This window comes from Trichogramma pretiosum, unplaced genomic scaffold (assembly GCF_000599845.2).
Source record: "Trichogramma pretiosum strain Unisexual culture from Peru unplaced genomic scaffold, Tpre_2.0 scaffold96, whole genome shotgun sequence".
In the NCBI taxonomy this organism is placed as follows: domain Eukaryota; kingdom Metazoa; phylum Arthropoda; class Insecta; order Hymenoptera; family Trichogrammatidae; genus Trichogramma; species Trichogramma pretiosum.
The window spans coordinates 434018-453427 of record NW_019640792.1 but is presented as its reverse complement, the minus strand read 5'-3'; the positions used below and the strand labels follow the sequence as shown (position 1 = coordinate 453427).

The 19410-nt window shown below is 40.0% G+C and overlaps 2 protein-coding genes and 1 non-coding gene across 3 annotated transcripts; all 3 read left to right on the top strand.

Annotated features, from left to right (window-relative positions):
* Nucleotides 1–1282: 1282 nt before the first annotated feature.
* LOC106655666 (importin-5) lies at nucleotides 1283–11134 on the top strand. The gene is made up of 8 exons (XM_014376179.2): nucleotides 1283–1967; nucleotides 4122–4271; nucleotides 4349–4575; nucleotides 4866–4962; nucleotides 5185–6463; nucleotides 6772–7137; nucleotides 7371–8365; nucleotides 8449–11134. Exons 1-8 carry the CDS (start codon nucleotides 1884–1886, stop codon nucleotides 8542–8544), a joined length of 3294 nt encoding a protein of 1097 aa, XP_014231665.1. The 5' UTR covers nucleotides 1283–1883; the 3' UTR covers nucleotides 8545–11134.
* LOC111694662 lies at nucleotides 4996–5121 on the top strand. The gene has a single exon (XR_002763689.1).
* A 3062-nt stretch (nucleotides 11135–14196) lies between the features above and the next one.
* LOC111694651 (ankyrin repeat, PH and SEC7 domain containing protein secG-like) lies at nucleotides 14197–15512 on the top strand. Its single transcript, XM_023463572.1, has 2 exons — nucleotides 14197–15444; nucleotides 15498–15512. Exons 1-2 carry the CDS (start codon nucleotides 14197–14199, stop codon nucleotides 15510–15512), a joined length of 1263 nt encoding a protein of 420 aa, XP_023319340.1.
* The last annotated feature ends 3898 nt before the right edge of the window (nucleotides 15513–19410 follow it).

The following is a 19410-nucleotide window of genomic DNA, read 5'->3' as shown; positions in this document are numbered from 1 at the left end:
AGAGCGTAAAGTACGATTTCATTTGCGACGTGCTCGAGTCTCGAAAAACAATGTTCAATGCGTCGTTACCATATGCATTAACCTATATACCGCAACTCGATTATTGGAAGGATCGGCACAGCACAGTGTGACGATCGTCCTTGGCCACATTTTTACAAACGTTCGTTTTAAATATCCTGGCATGTACGTCGTCCAAACCTGGGTAATCAACGACAACAAAATCGAACTTCGAGGCTTCGAGCCGGCGCTAAACTCACGAGCGAGAGGTGAAAAAAACAACGGCTCGAGTCAATCGAGAGACTCCGAAACACTTTCGAAGAGCGTTCGCGGGCAATTTTTAATAGCGCGGCTGCTGCCGATAGCTGCACGCGCGGTGCAAAAAATCATATACGCCGCGACGTAGCGTAAAGTGGCTCCTCCTCGCGACGAAATCGAGAGTTCGCGTCTCTCGATGTATCGTACACGATATAAGTATACGATAGTACTTTGAGCACGACACGAGAGCGTGTATTGCGTGCGATCATGCATTCGGCGCATTTCGTATTCTCGCTTTCGTCGCCCAATTGTCAATTCTATTTGGCGCGCGATCATCGTTAATATTGCATAGGAGCGTAGCCTCTGTGCCTATATTATACTATTAATATGTTATATACTATAAAACCCAATGTTCACGGTGTACAGTGCGCAAGTGTGACATAAATACATGTAACCTGCACAGCTGCTGCTGCTGCTGCTGTCTCTGCGCTCTGAACACTGCACTTGATAGTTACATTGCTCGGCGAAATCATTCATAGCCAAAAAAGTTCACGTTTTCGTTTTAAAATCTCCCTCTCTCCGTCGCTCGGGGGTCGGCGAGACCAAATTTTATCGCTCGAAAAGAACGCATTTCAAACGTATAGGCAGAGTCGACGTTCACTGTGTCTGCATCATTGAAAACTCGCTCCCGTAAAAACAAAGCGATAGCAGAACAACGACGGAATAAAGGTTTCCTCCCGGTTTCCATCGATAATATAACCAAGGACAGGTAAAAGATCGTGGTTATGAATTAACAACTCCGTTTATCGCTCAGCAGCCGAGAAGAAGAGCCCATTGTACGTATTACGTATATACAAAAAAACGGTGAGACTCGAAGAGTGTGCGCGCGCGCGCGTTCATAATAACGGAGTCGCTGCGCGCCGCCTGCAGGCAAGACGCAGAGGGAGTCGCGCTCGTGTGTCTCGTGCTCTCGTCTACAATATCGTCCATGTTCGCAGGGCCTCGCGCGCACTGTATAAAATAGACTGCCCGACGACTTATGTATATAGCTGCGTGTGCATGTGTGCAGCCACGAGACGTTCTCAGTCAAAAGAGAGCGCCGGAGACTACTTGGATTATACGCCAGTGCGAGGTCGCTCTACCTGTAGTACTACAGGCACGGAAATCGACGAGAGCCCCGAACTTCTTGGCCTGTGCTGCGCTGCGCTGTGTGCGTCTGCATGAGCTGAACGGAACGGCAGCAGCAGCACCACCACCGTCCACCACCACCACCACAGCTACGGATTTCGAAGCCGCCGCCGCCGACGACGACGACAACGACGAGATCGCGCGGATATATTGACAAGCTAGGCTGCTGGCTGCCTCTCTGCGTGTGCTGCCGTAGTGTGCTGCTGCTGTGTGCCGCGCGCGTGAAAGACGAGACCAAGACAGAGGAGAGAGAGAGGAGAGACACACAAGTCGAAATATAGACCGCGCTGTGCTGCTGCTGCTATATAACACAGCACGAGGCACACGACACTTTTTTTGACTCGCATAAACACTTTTTTTATATTATACGCGTATAATATAACATCGGTTAGCAACAACAACGACGACGACGACGAGGCTAAGTCAATCAAGCTGCCACGATGACGACGACGGATATCACTCAGTTCCAGCAACTGCTCGACACGCTCTTGAGCACCGACAACGAAGTCCGGGCCCAAGCTGAGGTGAGTTTTTTTCCATCCTCGATGCTCTATTACATCGTGTGGTTAACCCTTGATTCATTTTTCGCCAAGACCCTCGCGAGCGTAGCCCCCCGCGTGTCTGCGTGTGTATATACGCGTGTCTCTGTGTGTATGTGTTCTTTACAAGAGAGAGACTCGGAAGAACGCGATGATCGTTTTTGCGTCGACCGCGCTCGTGTATGCACGCGGTCAAAATGGTGGTTGGTCGCCGCCGCCTCGTGCGATAATCGTCCACATCGAAGAAAAATACACTATACCGTGGCTGCCTAGAAGGAGCCGTGTGTGCTCCGTACATGGACAGCGATGAAAAAAGCCGCCTGCATACGCGATGCACGCGCGACGTCTTCACGACAGCAGCAGCAGCAGCAGTCGGAAGAAAAAGAAATGCACCTACGCTAGCGCGTTATTTTCCACGTGAACCCGACCACGACGACGACGACGACAATTGATTATTAATCCATTCGTGCTCCGTGCTCTGCATAATCAATCGATGTGCTGCCTGACTGCTCGCTGCTATACTGCTGCACGAGGCTCCCTCGTGCAAGACAGAGCGAGAAAAGCTGCCACTCGCTTCCGGCTAATAAATTTGCATAATATGGTCATCTTTTGATGTCGAAGAATGTCGACGGCGGAATGTAACATCTTTAAGCTCTCGTCTCTCTGTGCAATTTCTCGCTTGCGCGCGCGTGTGTGTGAATGCGCGCGCTCGCGGCTGCACGCACAATACGTCCAAAAACGATCTGATTCTCTGCCAATTTTCCGGCAGGTCACTATAAAATTCCTTCGCCGTCCGATCGAGCGCATTCGTTACTAAGTAAATTCCTCGCTGCATCCGATATAATTGATGTTTGAATCGGCCGAGAGACACGAGACTTGTACTCTTGTCCTAACCTCGAAAAGCATCTTGGTATCGGACCGCGTGGAGAGCCCATAAGCGAGCAGGAGAAACCCGCTCTTTCGGTCGTCTCTCTCTTTCTGTCTCGCGTCGCGCGGTCCCCCTCTCGATCGTTCCGACCTCGCGCGAGCGGCGGTCTGTAAACCATAATCATCATCATCATCATCGCCGTCGTCGTCGTCAAATTTTTTTGAGATGATGATGCCGCCTCCGCCACCACCACCACCGAAGATATGTATAACGAATACGTAGACGACGATAAGTGCAACGAGATGCCTCTCTCTATGAATGAAATTAACGTGAAGTACTCGCGAAATCCGATAACAGCACATTCCCAGCCCCGTCGAGGAATGTCTGCGCGTATTTTCGACATCGCCCGCGGTGGCGGCGGCTACCTACTCTCGTTGAACGTGGACACGCGCGACCGATTTATAATATCGTTACGTGGTGCACGAAAGATGCGACGTTTAATATGTATTAATTGACGAATTATCGTCATCGCGAGCCGTGAGTCACGATATTCACACTACATTAGAGGCGATAAACGAGACCCGTGACAGCGCAAAAATACAAAAAATGAAAAAAAAATAAAAGTACACGTCTCTCATTGAAAACTTAATTCGAGTGGGATAACCGCTACCTATTATACGCTACCGGCGAATTCATCGTCGTTTGATAAAAATATCATCGATTATGAAACCTACATTGGGAATCATCGGTGCGATGGGAGCGTCGATAAATGCCTGGAATTTCTTCCGAGTCTATTAATATAAAAAAAAAATTTTTTGAAAACAAAAAGTATGAAAGTCCGTGGCTTCTCCCCTATTCCGCATGTTATGATAATTTTTTTTTAAATTAATTTGAAAAATGCTTGATAATCACGCGCTGATCATCAAAATTAAGAAGCGATCTCACCATTGCCCCTTATGCACTATATGATGAGTCATTCCATAGTTTTTGTCAGCAGTCAAATGTTTTTAAATAATTTGAAGGTGTTACAACTATGGAATAGTAACCGATGATTATGGCTTTTTATCCTTTGGTTGTCTTAATCAATAGATTTAAAGCTTTTTCATTGGAAGCTCTTGAGAGTTGTTTGTGTCAACAAGTCACAATCATAGTAATTTGAGCATACATTTTATGAATTAACTAAATTTCTATTTTTTATGAATCGATACATTTTGTCTTTGAATTTTCCAAAAAAAATTGAACCCAACATTTATGAATTATTTATATTGTAGGAAGCCTACAAAAATATTCCAATTGAAGCCAAGGTTCAACTCTTGCTTCAATTTATATGCGATGGCTCAGTCCCTGACGAACTCAGAGGAATGGCAGCTGTTTTGCTGCGACGACTATTCTCTGCAGAGTTCACGGACTTTTACCCAAAAGTATGTACTATTTTTTAGTTACTATTTTTCATTACATGAACATTCCATAAAATACTAAATGAAAATTTTAATTGCAGATTGATGAGAACGGTCAAGCAACGTTGAAACAACAATTATTGATCGCTGTTCAAAATGAACAATCACCAAGACTGCGACGTAAAGTTTGTGAAGTAGTTGCAGAAGTGGCCAGAAACTTGGTTGATGAGGATGGCAACAACCGGTGGCCTGAATTTCTGCAATTCCTCTTCCAGTGTTTCAATGGACCTAATGCATCACTCAAAGAAAGCGCACTCCGCATGTTCACGTAAGAATTTTGACATGCTTCTTGTATACTGGTGCATTTGTAGATATAAAAAAGACTGTCCACAGACAGGCATCGGTTATATGAAAAAAACATATAAAAGTGTTTACTCTGTGGGAAATTAATTTGCGATCCAGTATTTGTTCTTTGTGTATACTTATGCACAACGAGTGGTACTATGAAATGCACAACACTGTCAAGCTGAAATAAAATCATAATCAAAAAATCAGTTTATGCAATCTAAATTAAAATACTATATGAATTTTTTAAAATATTTTAATTTTCAATTATAGGTGCGTTCCTGGGGTGTTTGGCAATCAACAACAAAACAACTTGCAATTGATTAAACAAATGCTTTTAGTATCAATCAATGATACGGCCAACTATGATGTAAGTAAAAAAAGTTACTGCTTTAAATTTTTTTAGGAGATAGATACACGAAAACATTGTATTCAATGTATTCTGTCACAAATCTCCTTAGAATAATAGCTTTCTAATGACTGTAACTTGTCAAGTATTAATTTACAGACAGATACGGAGCTAACATTCTATTCTAATTGAACAAATTGTTTATTGTATACAGCATGACTAATATGAAATAATTCTTAATAGGTTCAATTCCAAGCTGTAAGAGCACTTGGAGCATTCATCCAACTCCACGAAAAAGAGCCAAATATTCAGAAACATTTTGCACAATTAGTGCCACCCATGGTGGTAGTAATTGCTCAATCAATTGAAAAACAAGATGATGATGCTTTACTTAAAGTTCTTATTGATTTGTCGGAATCAGCCCCAAAATTTTTGCGGTCATCTCTTGAAGAAATTATGTCAGTTTGTATGAAAGTATTCTCCAATGAAGAGGTTGAAGATTCCTGGAGACAATTGGCGTTGGAAGTTATTGTTACTCTTTCTGAAACTGCACCAGCAATGGTCCGAAAAGTTGGTGGAAAGTACATAGAAGCATTGGTACCATTAGTACTGAAAATGATGGCTGATCTGGATGAAGATCCAGATTGGAGTGTTTCCGATGAAGTTATTGAAGAGGATAACGACAGCAACAATTTGGTAGCTGAAAGTGCTTTAGACAGATTAGCTTGTGGTCTTGGTGGAAAAACCATGTTACCACATGTTGTTTCTAATATTCCTACCATGTTAAGAAGCCCAGATTGGAAATACAGACACGCTGCTCTCATGGCTGTTTCTGCTGTTGGTGAAGGTTGCCATAAACAAATGGAAAGTATTTTACCACAGATTATGGAAGGAATCATGCAGTACTTACAAGATCCGCATCCAAGAGTCAGGTTTGCTGCTTGCAACGCAATCGGTCAAATGTCAACCGATTTTGCACCTACTTTTGAAAAGAAATTCCATGAAGTTGTCATTCCTGGACTCCTTCTCGTCTTGGACGATGTTCAAAACCCTAGAGTGCAAGCTCATGCAGGTGCTGCTCTCGTCAATTTTAGCGAAGATTGTCCAAAGCATATTCTCATGCCTTACTTAGACGCTATCATGGCTAAGCTCGAAGAGATATTGACATCCAAATTTCAAGAGTTAGTTGAGAAAGGCACTAAATTGGTTCTCGAACAAGTTGTCACAACAATCGCCAGTGTTGCAGACACTTGTGAAGAACAGTTTGTAAAATATTATGACAGATTAGTGCCATGTCTCAAGTACATAATTACAAATGCAACTAGGCCAGAGCATAAATTATTGCGTGGTAAAACCATTGAGTGCGTCAGTTTAATTGGTTTGGCAGTTGGAGCAGAAAAGTTCACTACTGATGCTAGAGAAATAATGGATTTACTTATATCATCACACTCACAACTGCCGGAGGATGATCCCCAACTGAGCTACTTGATATCTGCTTGGGCACGTCTTTGCAAAATCCTTGGTTAGTAAATTTTTCTTTATTTCATTTCACTGTAAATTTTATCCATAGTTCTAGTCAGCAGTCAAATGTTTATAAATAATTTGAAGGTGTTACAACTGTGGAAAAGTAACCGATGATTATGGCTTTTTATCCTTTGATTGTCTTAATCAATAGATTCTTAGCCTTTTCATTGGAAGCTCATGAGAGTTGTTTGTGTCAACAAGTCACAATCATAGTAATTTGAGCAAACATTTAATAAATTAATCTCAAAATGTATACAGTATTTAATAGTACAAATCAAATAATGATTGTTAAATGTATTTTATCAGGAAAGCAATTCGAGGTGTATTTGCCTCTTGTGATGCCAACTGTTCTACAAACAGCTGCTATGAAACCAGAAGTGGCTCTTTTGGATAATGAAGATATGGAAGATGTCGAAGGTGATGTTGATTGGCAATTCGTCTCCTTGGGTGAACAACAAAATTTTGGTATCAAAACTTCTGGACTTGAGGACAAATCGTCTGCCTGTGAAATGTTGGTATGCTACGCTCGAGAATTGAAAGAAGGTTTTGCAGAATATGCCGAAGAAGTCGTGAGGCTGATGGTACCATTACTCAAATTCTATTTCCATGATGGCGTTAGAACCGCTGCTGCTGAAAGTTTACCACCTCTTCTCGAATGTGCTAAAGTTAAAGGTAAGATCGAAAATGTGACAAAATCAGTCCACAGACAGGCATCGGTTATACGACAAACACGTATAAAAGTGTTTACTCTGTGGGAAAGTAATTTGCGATCCAGTATTTGTTCTTTGTGTACTCTTTACATAAAGAGTGGTACTATGAAACGCACAACTGTATTAAGATACAATGCAACAATGATGAAAATGTTGTAAAATTTCAATACTAAAATTTTCAATTTCTTTGAACAGGTCCACAGTATGTAGAAGGTATGTGGAACTACATCTGCCCAGATCTTTTGAAAGCAATAGATACTGAGCCAGAAGCAGATGTTTTGTTGGAATTGTTATATTCTTTGGCCAAATGCATTGAAACTCTTGGAGCTGGTTGTTTGCCTGCAGAACCAATGAACGAATTACTGCGCATTCTTGAAAAACTGTTTAATGAGCATTTTGAAAAAGCCGTTGCTCGTTTAGAAAAACGCAAAGACGAAGATTACGACGAAATTGTTGAGGAGCAATTGGCTGATGAAGATACAGAAGACATCTATACTCTCAGCAAAATCGCTGATATTTTCCATGCCTTATTCATCACTCACAAATCCGCCTTTTTCCCATACTTCGATCGAATGGTGCAATATTTTGTAAAATTATTACAACCTGATAGGCCATGGTCTGATAGACAGTGGGCATTATGCGTTTTTGACGATGTAATCGAATTCGGTGGTCCTGAATGCTATAAGTATAAAGATTGTTTCCTTGAATTTATGATTCAATACGTAACTGATAAATCTGCAGAAGTCAGACAAGCTGCAGCGTACGGTTGCGGCGTACTTGGTCAATACGGTGGCGAAGCATTTGCCCCAGCTTGTGCTCAAGCAATTCCCAAACTCATAGAAGTGATACGCGATCCAGAGTCTAGAACCCCTGAAAAAATCAATCCAACAGAAAATGCTATATCAGCCGTCACTAAAATTCTCAAACACAATAACAATGCCATCAATGTGGATGAAATTTTACCACTTTGGTTATCTTGGCTGCCAGTCACAGAAGATGAAGACGAAGCACCACATGTATATAGTTACTTGTGTGATTTAATAGAAGCGAATCATCCAGTTGTGCTAGGACCAAATAACACAAATCTACCAAGGATCATTTCCTACTTTGCGGAGGCTCTAGTGAGAGAAGTGGTAGCTCCTGAGAACCCAACTTACAGAAGGATGCTCGATATTGTTCGACAAATTGAGGTAACTATACATTTTTTGTAAAAATTAATTCTTATGGTTTATGCAACCTTAAACCCTAATAAATGTGTTTTTGGGATTTCCAGAGGAGCAACCAAGCATTTTTCAACGCGTGCATTCAAAATCTAACGGAATTACAATGGGCGACATTACAGGAAGCCGTCGCGAAACCAACGAATTGAAACATACATTAAGAAATCACTTTTAAAGCCTTGGCTTACGAAAACAAAATTTTTCCGGTTTTAATGTATCATAGAATTTGATAGATGAAAAAAATTATTTTGTGGATTATTCGTACGCCTAATAAATTAAATTGATTTTTTTGCTTATAATAGGTAAACCATATACGATGTACCTACTTGAAGCAAAAAGTGTTTGTAAATTTTATGTCTCGATTTAAAAATGCCTAAGCAACTAGTATACAATAATACTACTTCAGGTTCGAAAAAAATAATCGATATTGATGTAATAATTATTTATTATATCTTTATCTTTATTAATATACTGTTATTGTTGATTAAATATTTCTCTTTGATGAGTAAGTGGCAAAAGTTTCTCTCTTGGTGATAAAGAGTTCTTGTCACAATAACAGTCTCCAAAAGTCTAAATTCATTGACGTTTATAAATTCTTGTATTTATTTCGATTGAGCTGAAAAGCCGGAGTAATTTTTACGCGATTTATGTTTCTATTATAGAGAAATAGTATTTTTTGTAAAAAAAATTAATTAAAATATAAAAAAGAAATAATTCTACGTAAATTGAAGTTTCTGATAGAATTGCGCTGAAATCAGTTTTTATTACTTTACTGTTACTTTTGTGATTGGTTTTTTTATATTGTGCTTTTTTGTATAAATTTTTTTTTATTTAAGTTGCGACCTTGAACTCATGATGAGCTTACTAATTTCTTTTGCAAATGTACACTTAAATACCGATTACCGATATACATACCACTCGACTTTTATAAATTATAGTGCGCCTCGATATGAAGAAACCGAGATCATTAATACATTATTAAAATTTACGAGTTCAGTGAAGTCTCAATTTAACAGAATGCCATGATGAAACGTGTTTGCCATTGCACTAAGAGATGACATTGAACATTGTGATTTAGATATTTTATCTTTAAATTTAGATACCTATCCAATAAATGTTATAAAATGATAAATGTAAAGAACTACGACTGATTTTTTAATGAAAAGGGGTGATTTATTAAGGCAGAAAGTATACCGTTTATGTTGACATAGTGCCTCTATAACAATTATCTTCTTGAAAATAAATAATAAAAATGGCAATGAATTAAAAGTTCAAAGCACTAATCGAAGATAATACTTAAAATTATTTGTTCCATTTACCTACATAATGAAAATAGATTCAAATCAACATACGTTTTTGGTGCTGTGCACTAATTTTTTCAAGTTTATCACTTTTACAGTAAAATATAAACAGCAAATATTGCAAGAAACTTGTTTCAAATACATTACCAAAATATGACGTTAAAAGTAACCAAGACGTGTATGAAGTGAGTGAATTCATATTTTAACTATGCTTATTGGTACTAAAAAATATTTCTTTCATACCGCATATTTGTGAAAACGAATCAATATATTTTTTTAATAAAAAATTATTTATGGGATCATAAAAAATAAATTAACAAAGTTACAAAATGAAAATAGCAAAGTGAGATAATTGAAAAAATTAACATAAAATAAGATATCCATAAAATACGATAGTTAAATTGATAATGCGTCTTCTAGAATAAATTTAGTGGCAATTCTATCTATGTACATATGAAGAAAAAATCAAGTCGATTTAATTGTAATGCATTATAAACTCCAATAATTCAGATGCGCGACAAATGGATATTCGAAGTGAAACCTGCAATTTTCGTCAAACTTCGATTTTATTCACATTATATTCGAACGTATGTCACCCTAAATATAAAGATGAAAAATATGTTGAATATTTTATATTTAATACTGACGTCGATATCACTGTTTAAGTTTTTGATGTTACTTTAAGCAATAATAACTGTTTGGGATAATAATCATGCCGCTTTTTTTGCAAAAATCACATGGTGAATCTCCGAGTTGTACCATTGCTATTAGCTCTCAATTTGCTGATTTTAACTTTGCTTGATGCGAGGACTACTTGTACATATTGAAACGATGTTGTAATGACTGTATTAAGTGCGATCGAGGGTAAACAGTTAATACTTATAAAAATAGAATTGTGCGAAAGGAAGGAGAAATTTTTTTTAATACTACGAACGTTGAAGCTTAAAATCTTGAAAATCTAACAAAAAAAAATGTAATCCCCGATATACATTATAGTTGAATCTTGAATGAATTAACAGGCATTTTATTGAGATGTTGACCTCCGTAATTTTTCTTTTATGTTTACGTCTCGATTATTGTAAATATTGATAAAAGTGTTGATGCAAAACTAAAATCGAATTTATATCGTTAATTAATATCTTTTTCACGATTGTAATAGTGATGAATCTCATCAGCAGTTAATTATTAAATTTAATAATAGTTACAACAATCGAAAAGTTGATATTACCACATTAGTAGATATGTTACGCAATTATGTTTAATTCATTACGAGAGAGGTACTTTTTAAAGAGTATTCATCGGCGTATCTTCACTTGTTGAAAACTAAAATTACTTTTTAATTTTTTTTACGCATTATCTTTAAACATACGAAATTTAAATCATATAAGCATTGTTTGATTTCATTATGCATCGAAATAAATAAAACAATCGTATTATACATTATTAATAATCCGCTCATTTACGCCCACTTGGATTTTCCCGATCAATTATATTTTTTTTCGCGATTGAATTTTTATTATCCGATATTATGTCTTGAAATAAACTCGGCGTTGAGTAATTTTATCTCTGCAATTTATTTCTCCGAATTTTACATTGACAGTGATAGCCGTGGCACGCTACAGAGAGGCTCTCAAATACGACTATGGGCTCTTCGAGAAAATGAAATAAAAGATTCTAATTGAAACGCTCGATCGCCTCGAATGGAAACAACACCGGCCACGCACGAGTACTCGAGGGAATTTCACGAATTTCAGTAATTCATTAATTATCATTTTCATTGCGAGCTCAAAAAAGTGTCCGATCGCGAAGGCTGTATATAGCGCATTCGCAAGCGGATCGTTTTTCATTACAATGTCATCGACAGATATAGCTTAATACACATTACACGAGTACATATACACACACTCGTACGTTTCATAATCAATTTACAAGTGCTTGCGATCATGCACGAGTTCTCAAAATCAAATTTCCAAAAAAAAAAAAAAAATCGGCACGTTGAGTTTTGACGCTGCGTGGATGTATATTTTTTAAAATTTCCTACGGCTAAATTGCTCAAGGCTCCTCGAAACACGCTCATTAACAATTTCCATTTTAAATCGCGGTACACGTCAGTTCCTTCATCGCAAAAGAAAAGACAAACAAAAAAATTGGACAAGAACATGCAGATTGAATCGTCGCGTAGGCATCAATGAAAAAAAACCCTTTTTTACGCTCGTATACCCGAACAGCCAAGAAAAAAAAAATTCTCGACATTCATCGATTCGCGGACACGTGCAATGTATCGGCTGCATTGCACGTATCTCTCGCACTCGAAGTATAATATACGTACGTATGTGCTATATACATCCGCGCTGATGTCGGCAAAATTAGCCGAGCGCAATGCATGTGCGGTAAGTACTCGTACATAAATATAAGAACTCGAGATAGGAATATTACTAGCTCTCATGATCTCGCGACGTTCTTCGCCTGAGTATAAAAGAGGCAAATAGTCGTGAAAAAAAAAACATCTTGAATAGATAACGAGAGAGCGCGGGACACAAAGTGGGTCAATAAATTTTCCCCGGGCATTGTAACATGTACAAGCGAGAGTATGATCTCATCTGTCGCGCGCGACCTTCCGAGAGGTACGAAATGTCAAAGTTTTCTCGAGCAGAATGTACAATGCAGCCTACGCGGAGGAAAAGCTTATCGGTGTTTCGAGACGTCATTGTGTTGAAACTCGCTGCTGCTGCACCGCGCTCGGTGTGGTCTGCTAATGTATACACATTAAACTGGCTTTTCATTCGCGCGCGCGCGGGAGTTTTACGCACGTGTTTCGCACGCACCATTTGGAATTTTCATACAAATGAAAAAATTTCAAGGCGCGTTATCGTGTAGACGGGCGTACGGAATCTGTCATTTGCACTTGGATGTCGGGCAGGCAAGTAGAGTCCCAAGTACAGTTTCTTTACATACCACATTCAATAATATCATAGCTACGTAATTGATTATTGAATTAATGTTAACAATAATATAATTAATCATTAAGTTATTTTATCACAAACTTTATATTATAATTATAGTTTTAGAGAAAAAAATTTAGTTTGCTTGAATACTTGTCGAAATGTATTGAATTTCATTTCTATCATAGCTAAGTAATTGATCATCGACGATTTGAAATCAAAAGTTTTATAAATGAGAAAAAGAATTTCAAAGTTAGAGTAAAATTATAAGGATCAGACTGTCATACTTGCCCCTATTTAATCTTTTGAAAAAAATATTACCATGGTTTTGAAATATTTTATTGTCAATATTTTAGTGAGCTAGCAGTTTGGAATATAAAATTGTAAGATTGCATGAATACTTGAAGGAATTTTAGTTTTATTTGGGAAGTCGCGGCGAGCCTCGCTCCTCGCTCCTCGCTCCGTCTCTTTTTAGCTTGTATATGGCCGATTCTCTGTGAAATCGAATGGCCAAAAAATTTTTTTTTCTGCAAATATGAAAAACTTGCTGTTTCCGATGTCAGAAATGTCCCCAAATTTTATTAGAATTTTTGGGACCATCTATCACTCTTTTTCAGGGGCCCGAAGTTGGCCATTTTAGGGTTTTTTTGAAATTCATGAAAAATCACAAATATTCAAATAATTCCTGGATCAGGGTAGAATGATTCAAAAGTAAAAGTGCCCAGCAACTTTTTTGTTGGAAATTGTCCAAATTTTCAGAAAAAAAATATGCCAAAGTGATTGGAACAATCTAGGTAAATGTAAAGCAAAAAAACTGCAAAAAAAACATAAAACAAGAAATCTACTCGAGTTCGAACCGGACTTTCATTTCCTAAACTATGTAAAAAGCTTCCCAAAGATGTCAACTAATGCCTGATAAAGTTTTGTAATGGGTCTTAAAGTTTAACGCAATGTAGACAACAATGTTTGGCGCAAAACGTGCAAAAAAGGTCTGAAAATGGCTGTTTTTGGTGATTTTAGGCATTTTGGGCCTCTTTCTCGGTTCAGCTGCGTCAAGTCACTCATGCCTTTGCTACGCCCACGCGATGTGTAGTATTTGCCTCGCCCTAGTACAACTGCGCACGTGTTGGACGTTGATGCGAGTTGCTCGGGTCAATTCCTATGATGCACATCTTACGCTCGCGCATCATATTGTAGCTTTCTCTTTGACTACGTGTTAAGTGTTCAGTGCGTTGGATATATTCAGTACGAGTTACGACGCCCCCGTGTAAAGAAGGAAGAAAAAAATCTCATAGACAAGTGATTTTTGTGGAAAAGTCTCAATTAGAAAGTGATCAAGTTTGTGAGTTTGTCAATTAAGATGCACATCTTATGCTCGCGCATCATATTGTAGCTTTCTCTTTGACTACGTGTTAAGTGTTCAGTGCGTTGGATATATTCAGTACGAGTTACGACGCCACCGTGTAAAGAAGGAAAAAAAAAATCTCATAGACAAGTGATTTTTGTGGAAAAGTCTCAATTAGAAAGTGATCGTGTTTGTGAGTTACCAGATAGAAAAATGGCCACGTCCACCGTGCAATCCAACGTAAGTTCCGATAACCAACAAAAATTAGAAACTTTGAAGAGACTACGAGAAAACGTCAATTGGGAAATCGAAGACAAGCGATATGAACTGCTCAATCAACTTTATCCCTTGGTCAAAAATTGGACGAATCAACTTCCAAATCTCCGGGACATTTTTCGGGCCGAAGAAATTGATTGGTTTCTTATAGAGTCTATCAAGTCCGCGGATTTTGAGAATTTCAGAGTTTATATAGTTCCATTCGTAAATTTCTTGCGCAGAACCGGCTATAAGGACGAACCTAAATTAGACAAAGATGGCACGCCACTTTGGCGTCACACCACACCAGTTAGCAGTTATTATACCAGACGCGTCATCTTTGATCTCTTTAAAATATACGAAAGATATAGAGGCTGCACTTATTCAGATCTCGCTGTTGTTCGAAGATTCCTCGAGCTCGGTCAGGATCCCAATTGTCTCATACGAAAAACGGGTCGATCGACGCTACACATGGCTCTGGCAGGTGACAACAGTTTATTATCCTCATTGCTACTAACAGAAGGCGCTGATCCTTTATTAGCAGATCAGGATGGATTAACACCTCTTCATATTGCTTGCACGGTATTCCACACTGATTCAATAATCAAAAGACTCCTCAAATATCCGATGGTACAAGTCGATGCTCTGGACAAGTTCGGCCGGACACCTTTACACTATACTGTGATGGTGAAATATAATGTTGTACCAAAACATATCCAAATGTTGCTTGAAAATGGCGCTAATCCGAACTCAGCAGACTTGGATGGATTAACACCTTTGCATTTAATTTGCCAGAGAAAATACGATGTCGACTTGATAGAACCATTTTTTAAGATCTGTGGCAAAAATCATCAACTAGTGCAGGTCGACCCTCAAAATAATCGGGGTCGAACACCACTATATTATGCTGTAGCGAATCTTTTTCCAAATAATGTAGATTCTCTTTTGAATCGAGGGGCTGATTTATCTAGCTTGGTTTTCCCAACTGAAAGTTACTTCGAAGAGGGAATCAAAGTGTGGCAAGAGCGATATTATGATTATAAATTGAGAATAGCGTCTGGGGCTATGGGTGTCGTGGACAATCTTGAGGAAAGAGGATACGAGCTAGATCAAAACAACGTTTTCATGATCATGAAATGGTACGCCAAGTATGGATTGTTCGAAAAGTCGGAGGAACTTGAAAAATGTCTCGAGGACGAGGAGTTTGTTAACAAAGCGAAAAATCAGATGATTCGCACGGGTGTGCCACCTTACCTCAGATGTTGCTATGCTGAATGTTTTTATTATTATAATGAAGATGATGATGATGATGATGATGATGATGATGATGATGATGATGACGACGACGACGACGACGACGACGATGATGACGATGATGATGATGATGATGATGAGGAGGAGGAAATGGTGGATGAAGATCGAGCAGAAAAAGTAGTGAAAAAAGCTGAAGAATCATTGGAAGGTTCAAGTCTGTCGCTCTACGATCTAATCCAGTTACGAGCCGAAGAAATCGAAAAACTATTCACTTACTGGGACTACGAACATTTCGCTCACATACGCATGCGTGAACTCACTGACAGGGCCATTCAAGCTTGTGTTGTTCATCTGTGTGAGATGATGTCCAGGAGATTTTTTCGACGATGGGCAGTCTATCCATTCTGGGATCTTATTCACAAACGTCTTCCGCTTGAGGTCTGTGAGATGATCATAGTGCATCTGACGAACGAGGATTTATATCACATTTTCTTGGCGGCTCAGGGCCAATGCTCGTGATGGACTTTTTTTTGACCATTCAATTGCACAGACATGACATACTTCCTATATTAGAGCTTTCTTTTCCTTGCCAATTAACAAAACATTTTCAAGTACGTACCAAGAACTAGAAGATTGGAAATGACATCAATTGAAAAGTTAAAATTACGATACATACTACATAAATAAAACTAGAATAACGTTAATAAAAACATATCAATATTTCACACTTTATTATTTCTCAATTTCTGATGTTATTCTGTAGAGTTTAAACACGATAAAAATTAATAAATACATTTCAAAAATGAGCTCTGATTTTTATTCAAACGCACCACGATCATGAATGTAAAAGAGCTTAAGTTTTTTAATGCACTCAAACGTCACCCCAGATATTATTACAAAAATTTCAGGATCAGATGCATATGCATTCAACATTGAGAGCCGACGAGTCGAGACTGGAAATAATAAGCCTTTTTTGATGAAATTGTTTGGTAAAACTCCGCGCAACAATCGAACTCGACGCCCAGCCATTTGCAGCTCGTCAACGATTCGTCGCACTTTGGCTTTACCTGCGTATTAATTTTTACGATCGATGAGATTTGTGCCTCATGTGTGCGTTGAATCATATCCGTACTTTGTCGTTGATGGCCAGGTAAAGTTCGGCCGGTAAGTCGAGGCGCTCGAGCTGCTTCACGTAGCCCATCCTCGACGGCAAGAACAGCTGCTCCGACAAGCCCCGGGCCTTACCGACTGCGAGCGTCCCGTTGGCCAACCCCTCGATTATCCTGACAAATGAAAAAATGAAAAATGCGACTGCGACGATCGTCGAATCGGCGTAGAAACCGACCGTGCTGGCGAGCGCCACCAGTACCGAATTTTTTTCTTATACATAAATTTAAAAATGTAGCTGTTCTCGAAGCTATATAATATGAACAGACCATTACGCATTACGCATAATATGAGCAGCACTTACGATTCTAAAATTAATATAAGAACGAGAATATTGAACATGTTTTTTATTTCGCCTGGGTACATTCGCGCCAAAGGGCTCAAAGACCCCTAATTGGCACCCCCTAAACTTAATTTAATACGATATTGTTACTGAATGTGTCGTTATTTTTTGGAAGGATTCTAAATTTAAGATAAGTGCTACGCATGCATACTATATCGACTACTCAGGCAGAAAATATTCACAATTATTCAGACGAAAGTTATCGGTAAGAACACATTCATAAGCGTCATACAATCATAAAACTATGCCAGGCTTCGTACGGAACTGTTTCATAAAGACTACTATGCCAGTAACGCGCCGCGATGAGTTTTTTTCCAGGATACAAGACTTTACACAAATGTCAATTTTTCAAACGGAATCAAGTCGAATCTTGAGAAGGATCATTTGAAGAATTTTGAAGCTCAAGCAGCTTGCTGGAGGAGAAGGCATCGCTGCATCCAAACCTCTGTGAAAGTAACGCCAGATGGCCAAAGATCTCAGTGAACGATCGAAATTTTGAAGTTTCGAAAAATTCAATGGAAAGGGGACAAAAAATCTCATTCCCAAAATGAGATAAAATTTTGTTTTCATACCAGTGACCCGAAAGTGACTACTGCCGCGCAAAACGGAATCGAGAGCTATTTTCGGGCCACGCGGTATTCTCGAAGGCCTGGGGATAGAGCTCGTGCAGCGGCCGATCGCCGCGCAGATCGGCCAGCAGCCCGGAGGCGTGTAATCGGGCCAGAGCCCGGGCTGCGGCCTCGAGCTCGCCGACACCGAACAGTTTGCTTTCGCGCATGATGTAGCCGCGATCGCGCAGATCCTCCAGCACGAGGATCTTGCCGTTGGCCAGGTAGCAGCGCGGACAGAAGTCGTCGTCGTCGTCGTCGTCGATGCCCCCTGCCTCGCGCAGACTGCGCCTCAGCAGGGGCGCCACCCGATTGAAGAACTCGGCCTCGTGATCGAACAGGCCACCCTCCACCACCAAGTCCGGGGCGTTGGCCGAGGTGTCGTCGCGCGCCGGCAGCGTCTTCAGGAAGAAGCTCTTGGACTCGGCGCGGACTGTCGGCCGCCCTTTTATTTTATTGTTGTTTTTTGGGGTTTTGTCTAATTACTTGCTCAATAAAGTCATTCAGATTTATAGTGGAATTCTTATTCTCTCGTTTTTCGTTCTCTGTCTCTTTGTTTTTACAATTAATTTTAACAAAATTCTAGTTACATCTAATCCAGTTGACTACGTACAATACATAGATATACAAGTATTACACAACACAGATGTATAAAGTTCAATTTATAAACAATTACAATTAATTTTTACAATTAATTTTAACAAAATTCTAGTTACATCTAATCCAGTTGACTACGTACAATACATAGATATACAAGTATTACACAACACAGATGTATAAAGTTCAATTTATAAACAATTACGGGCAGGTTTCTCGAATTTTCTCACCCTCCTGCGACTCGTTCTTCCTCTCTATCTTTTATCAAGATTCGATTCGCACATAGCTGGCCTATTATTAAACATCGTACATTGTTAATGTAAATGTGTAAAAAAAGTAGCTACGGATTATAGCACGCGACAAGTGTCTAAGTGTCGAGTGCGCGATGATGTATTTTACTTTCGAAAAAAGGAAAAATCGTCGAGCAGAGGGTGGCAAAAAACGAGGAAACGTCGCGCTTTCCTCGTATCATAAAATAATAAAAATGAAAAATTGTATGCATCGAGAAAACACGAATGAAAGGTTCTTCAGTTTGACTCGTCATCGTCGTATTATTCGTCTTGATGTTGTCGTTGGTCATCGGCAGCTTCGGCAGAATCGGCATTGGTATCAGCGATCATATCGCAGCCCGGCCTGACGCGGCTCGAGTCGAAGCCCACCTGACGGCAGACGGCCTCGATGAGCTCCAGGGTGAGGTCGATGTTGACCCAGTCCAACGTAGGTGGTCCCGTGCTGGATTCGTCGTCCGCTGCAGCCTCTTCGCTGTTGTTCTCGTCTTCGTCGTCGGCACCGCGGGTCAACATCTGTCCCAGGGTCAAGTCGGTCTCGCGCTCGATGATCTCGACGGCGGCGTGATATCGCGCCAGGGACCTCAGGGCGGCGTACAGATGACCGGCGGGCAGCCGGGGCGGCCGCTTGAGCCACATGTACCAGCCCTGCTCGCGCGGCTCCTCGAACACGATGACGCGATCGTTTACCAGCAGGCGGCGTGGCGTGAACGGCTCCGAGCGGTGACAGTTGGCCTCGAGCACCTGCATCAAGCTGGTCCAGAAGTGGACCTCGTTGTCCCACGGCTCAAGGCTGCCGTCGTCTCCCCGCAGAAAGTCGTAGCGATCCAGGGTGCTGATCATCGGCTAGACGAGGAAGCGCATCACTTCGGGCCTCGTCTTCTCGTCCGGGTTCAGGCGGTAATCGACCATCAGG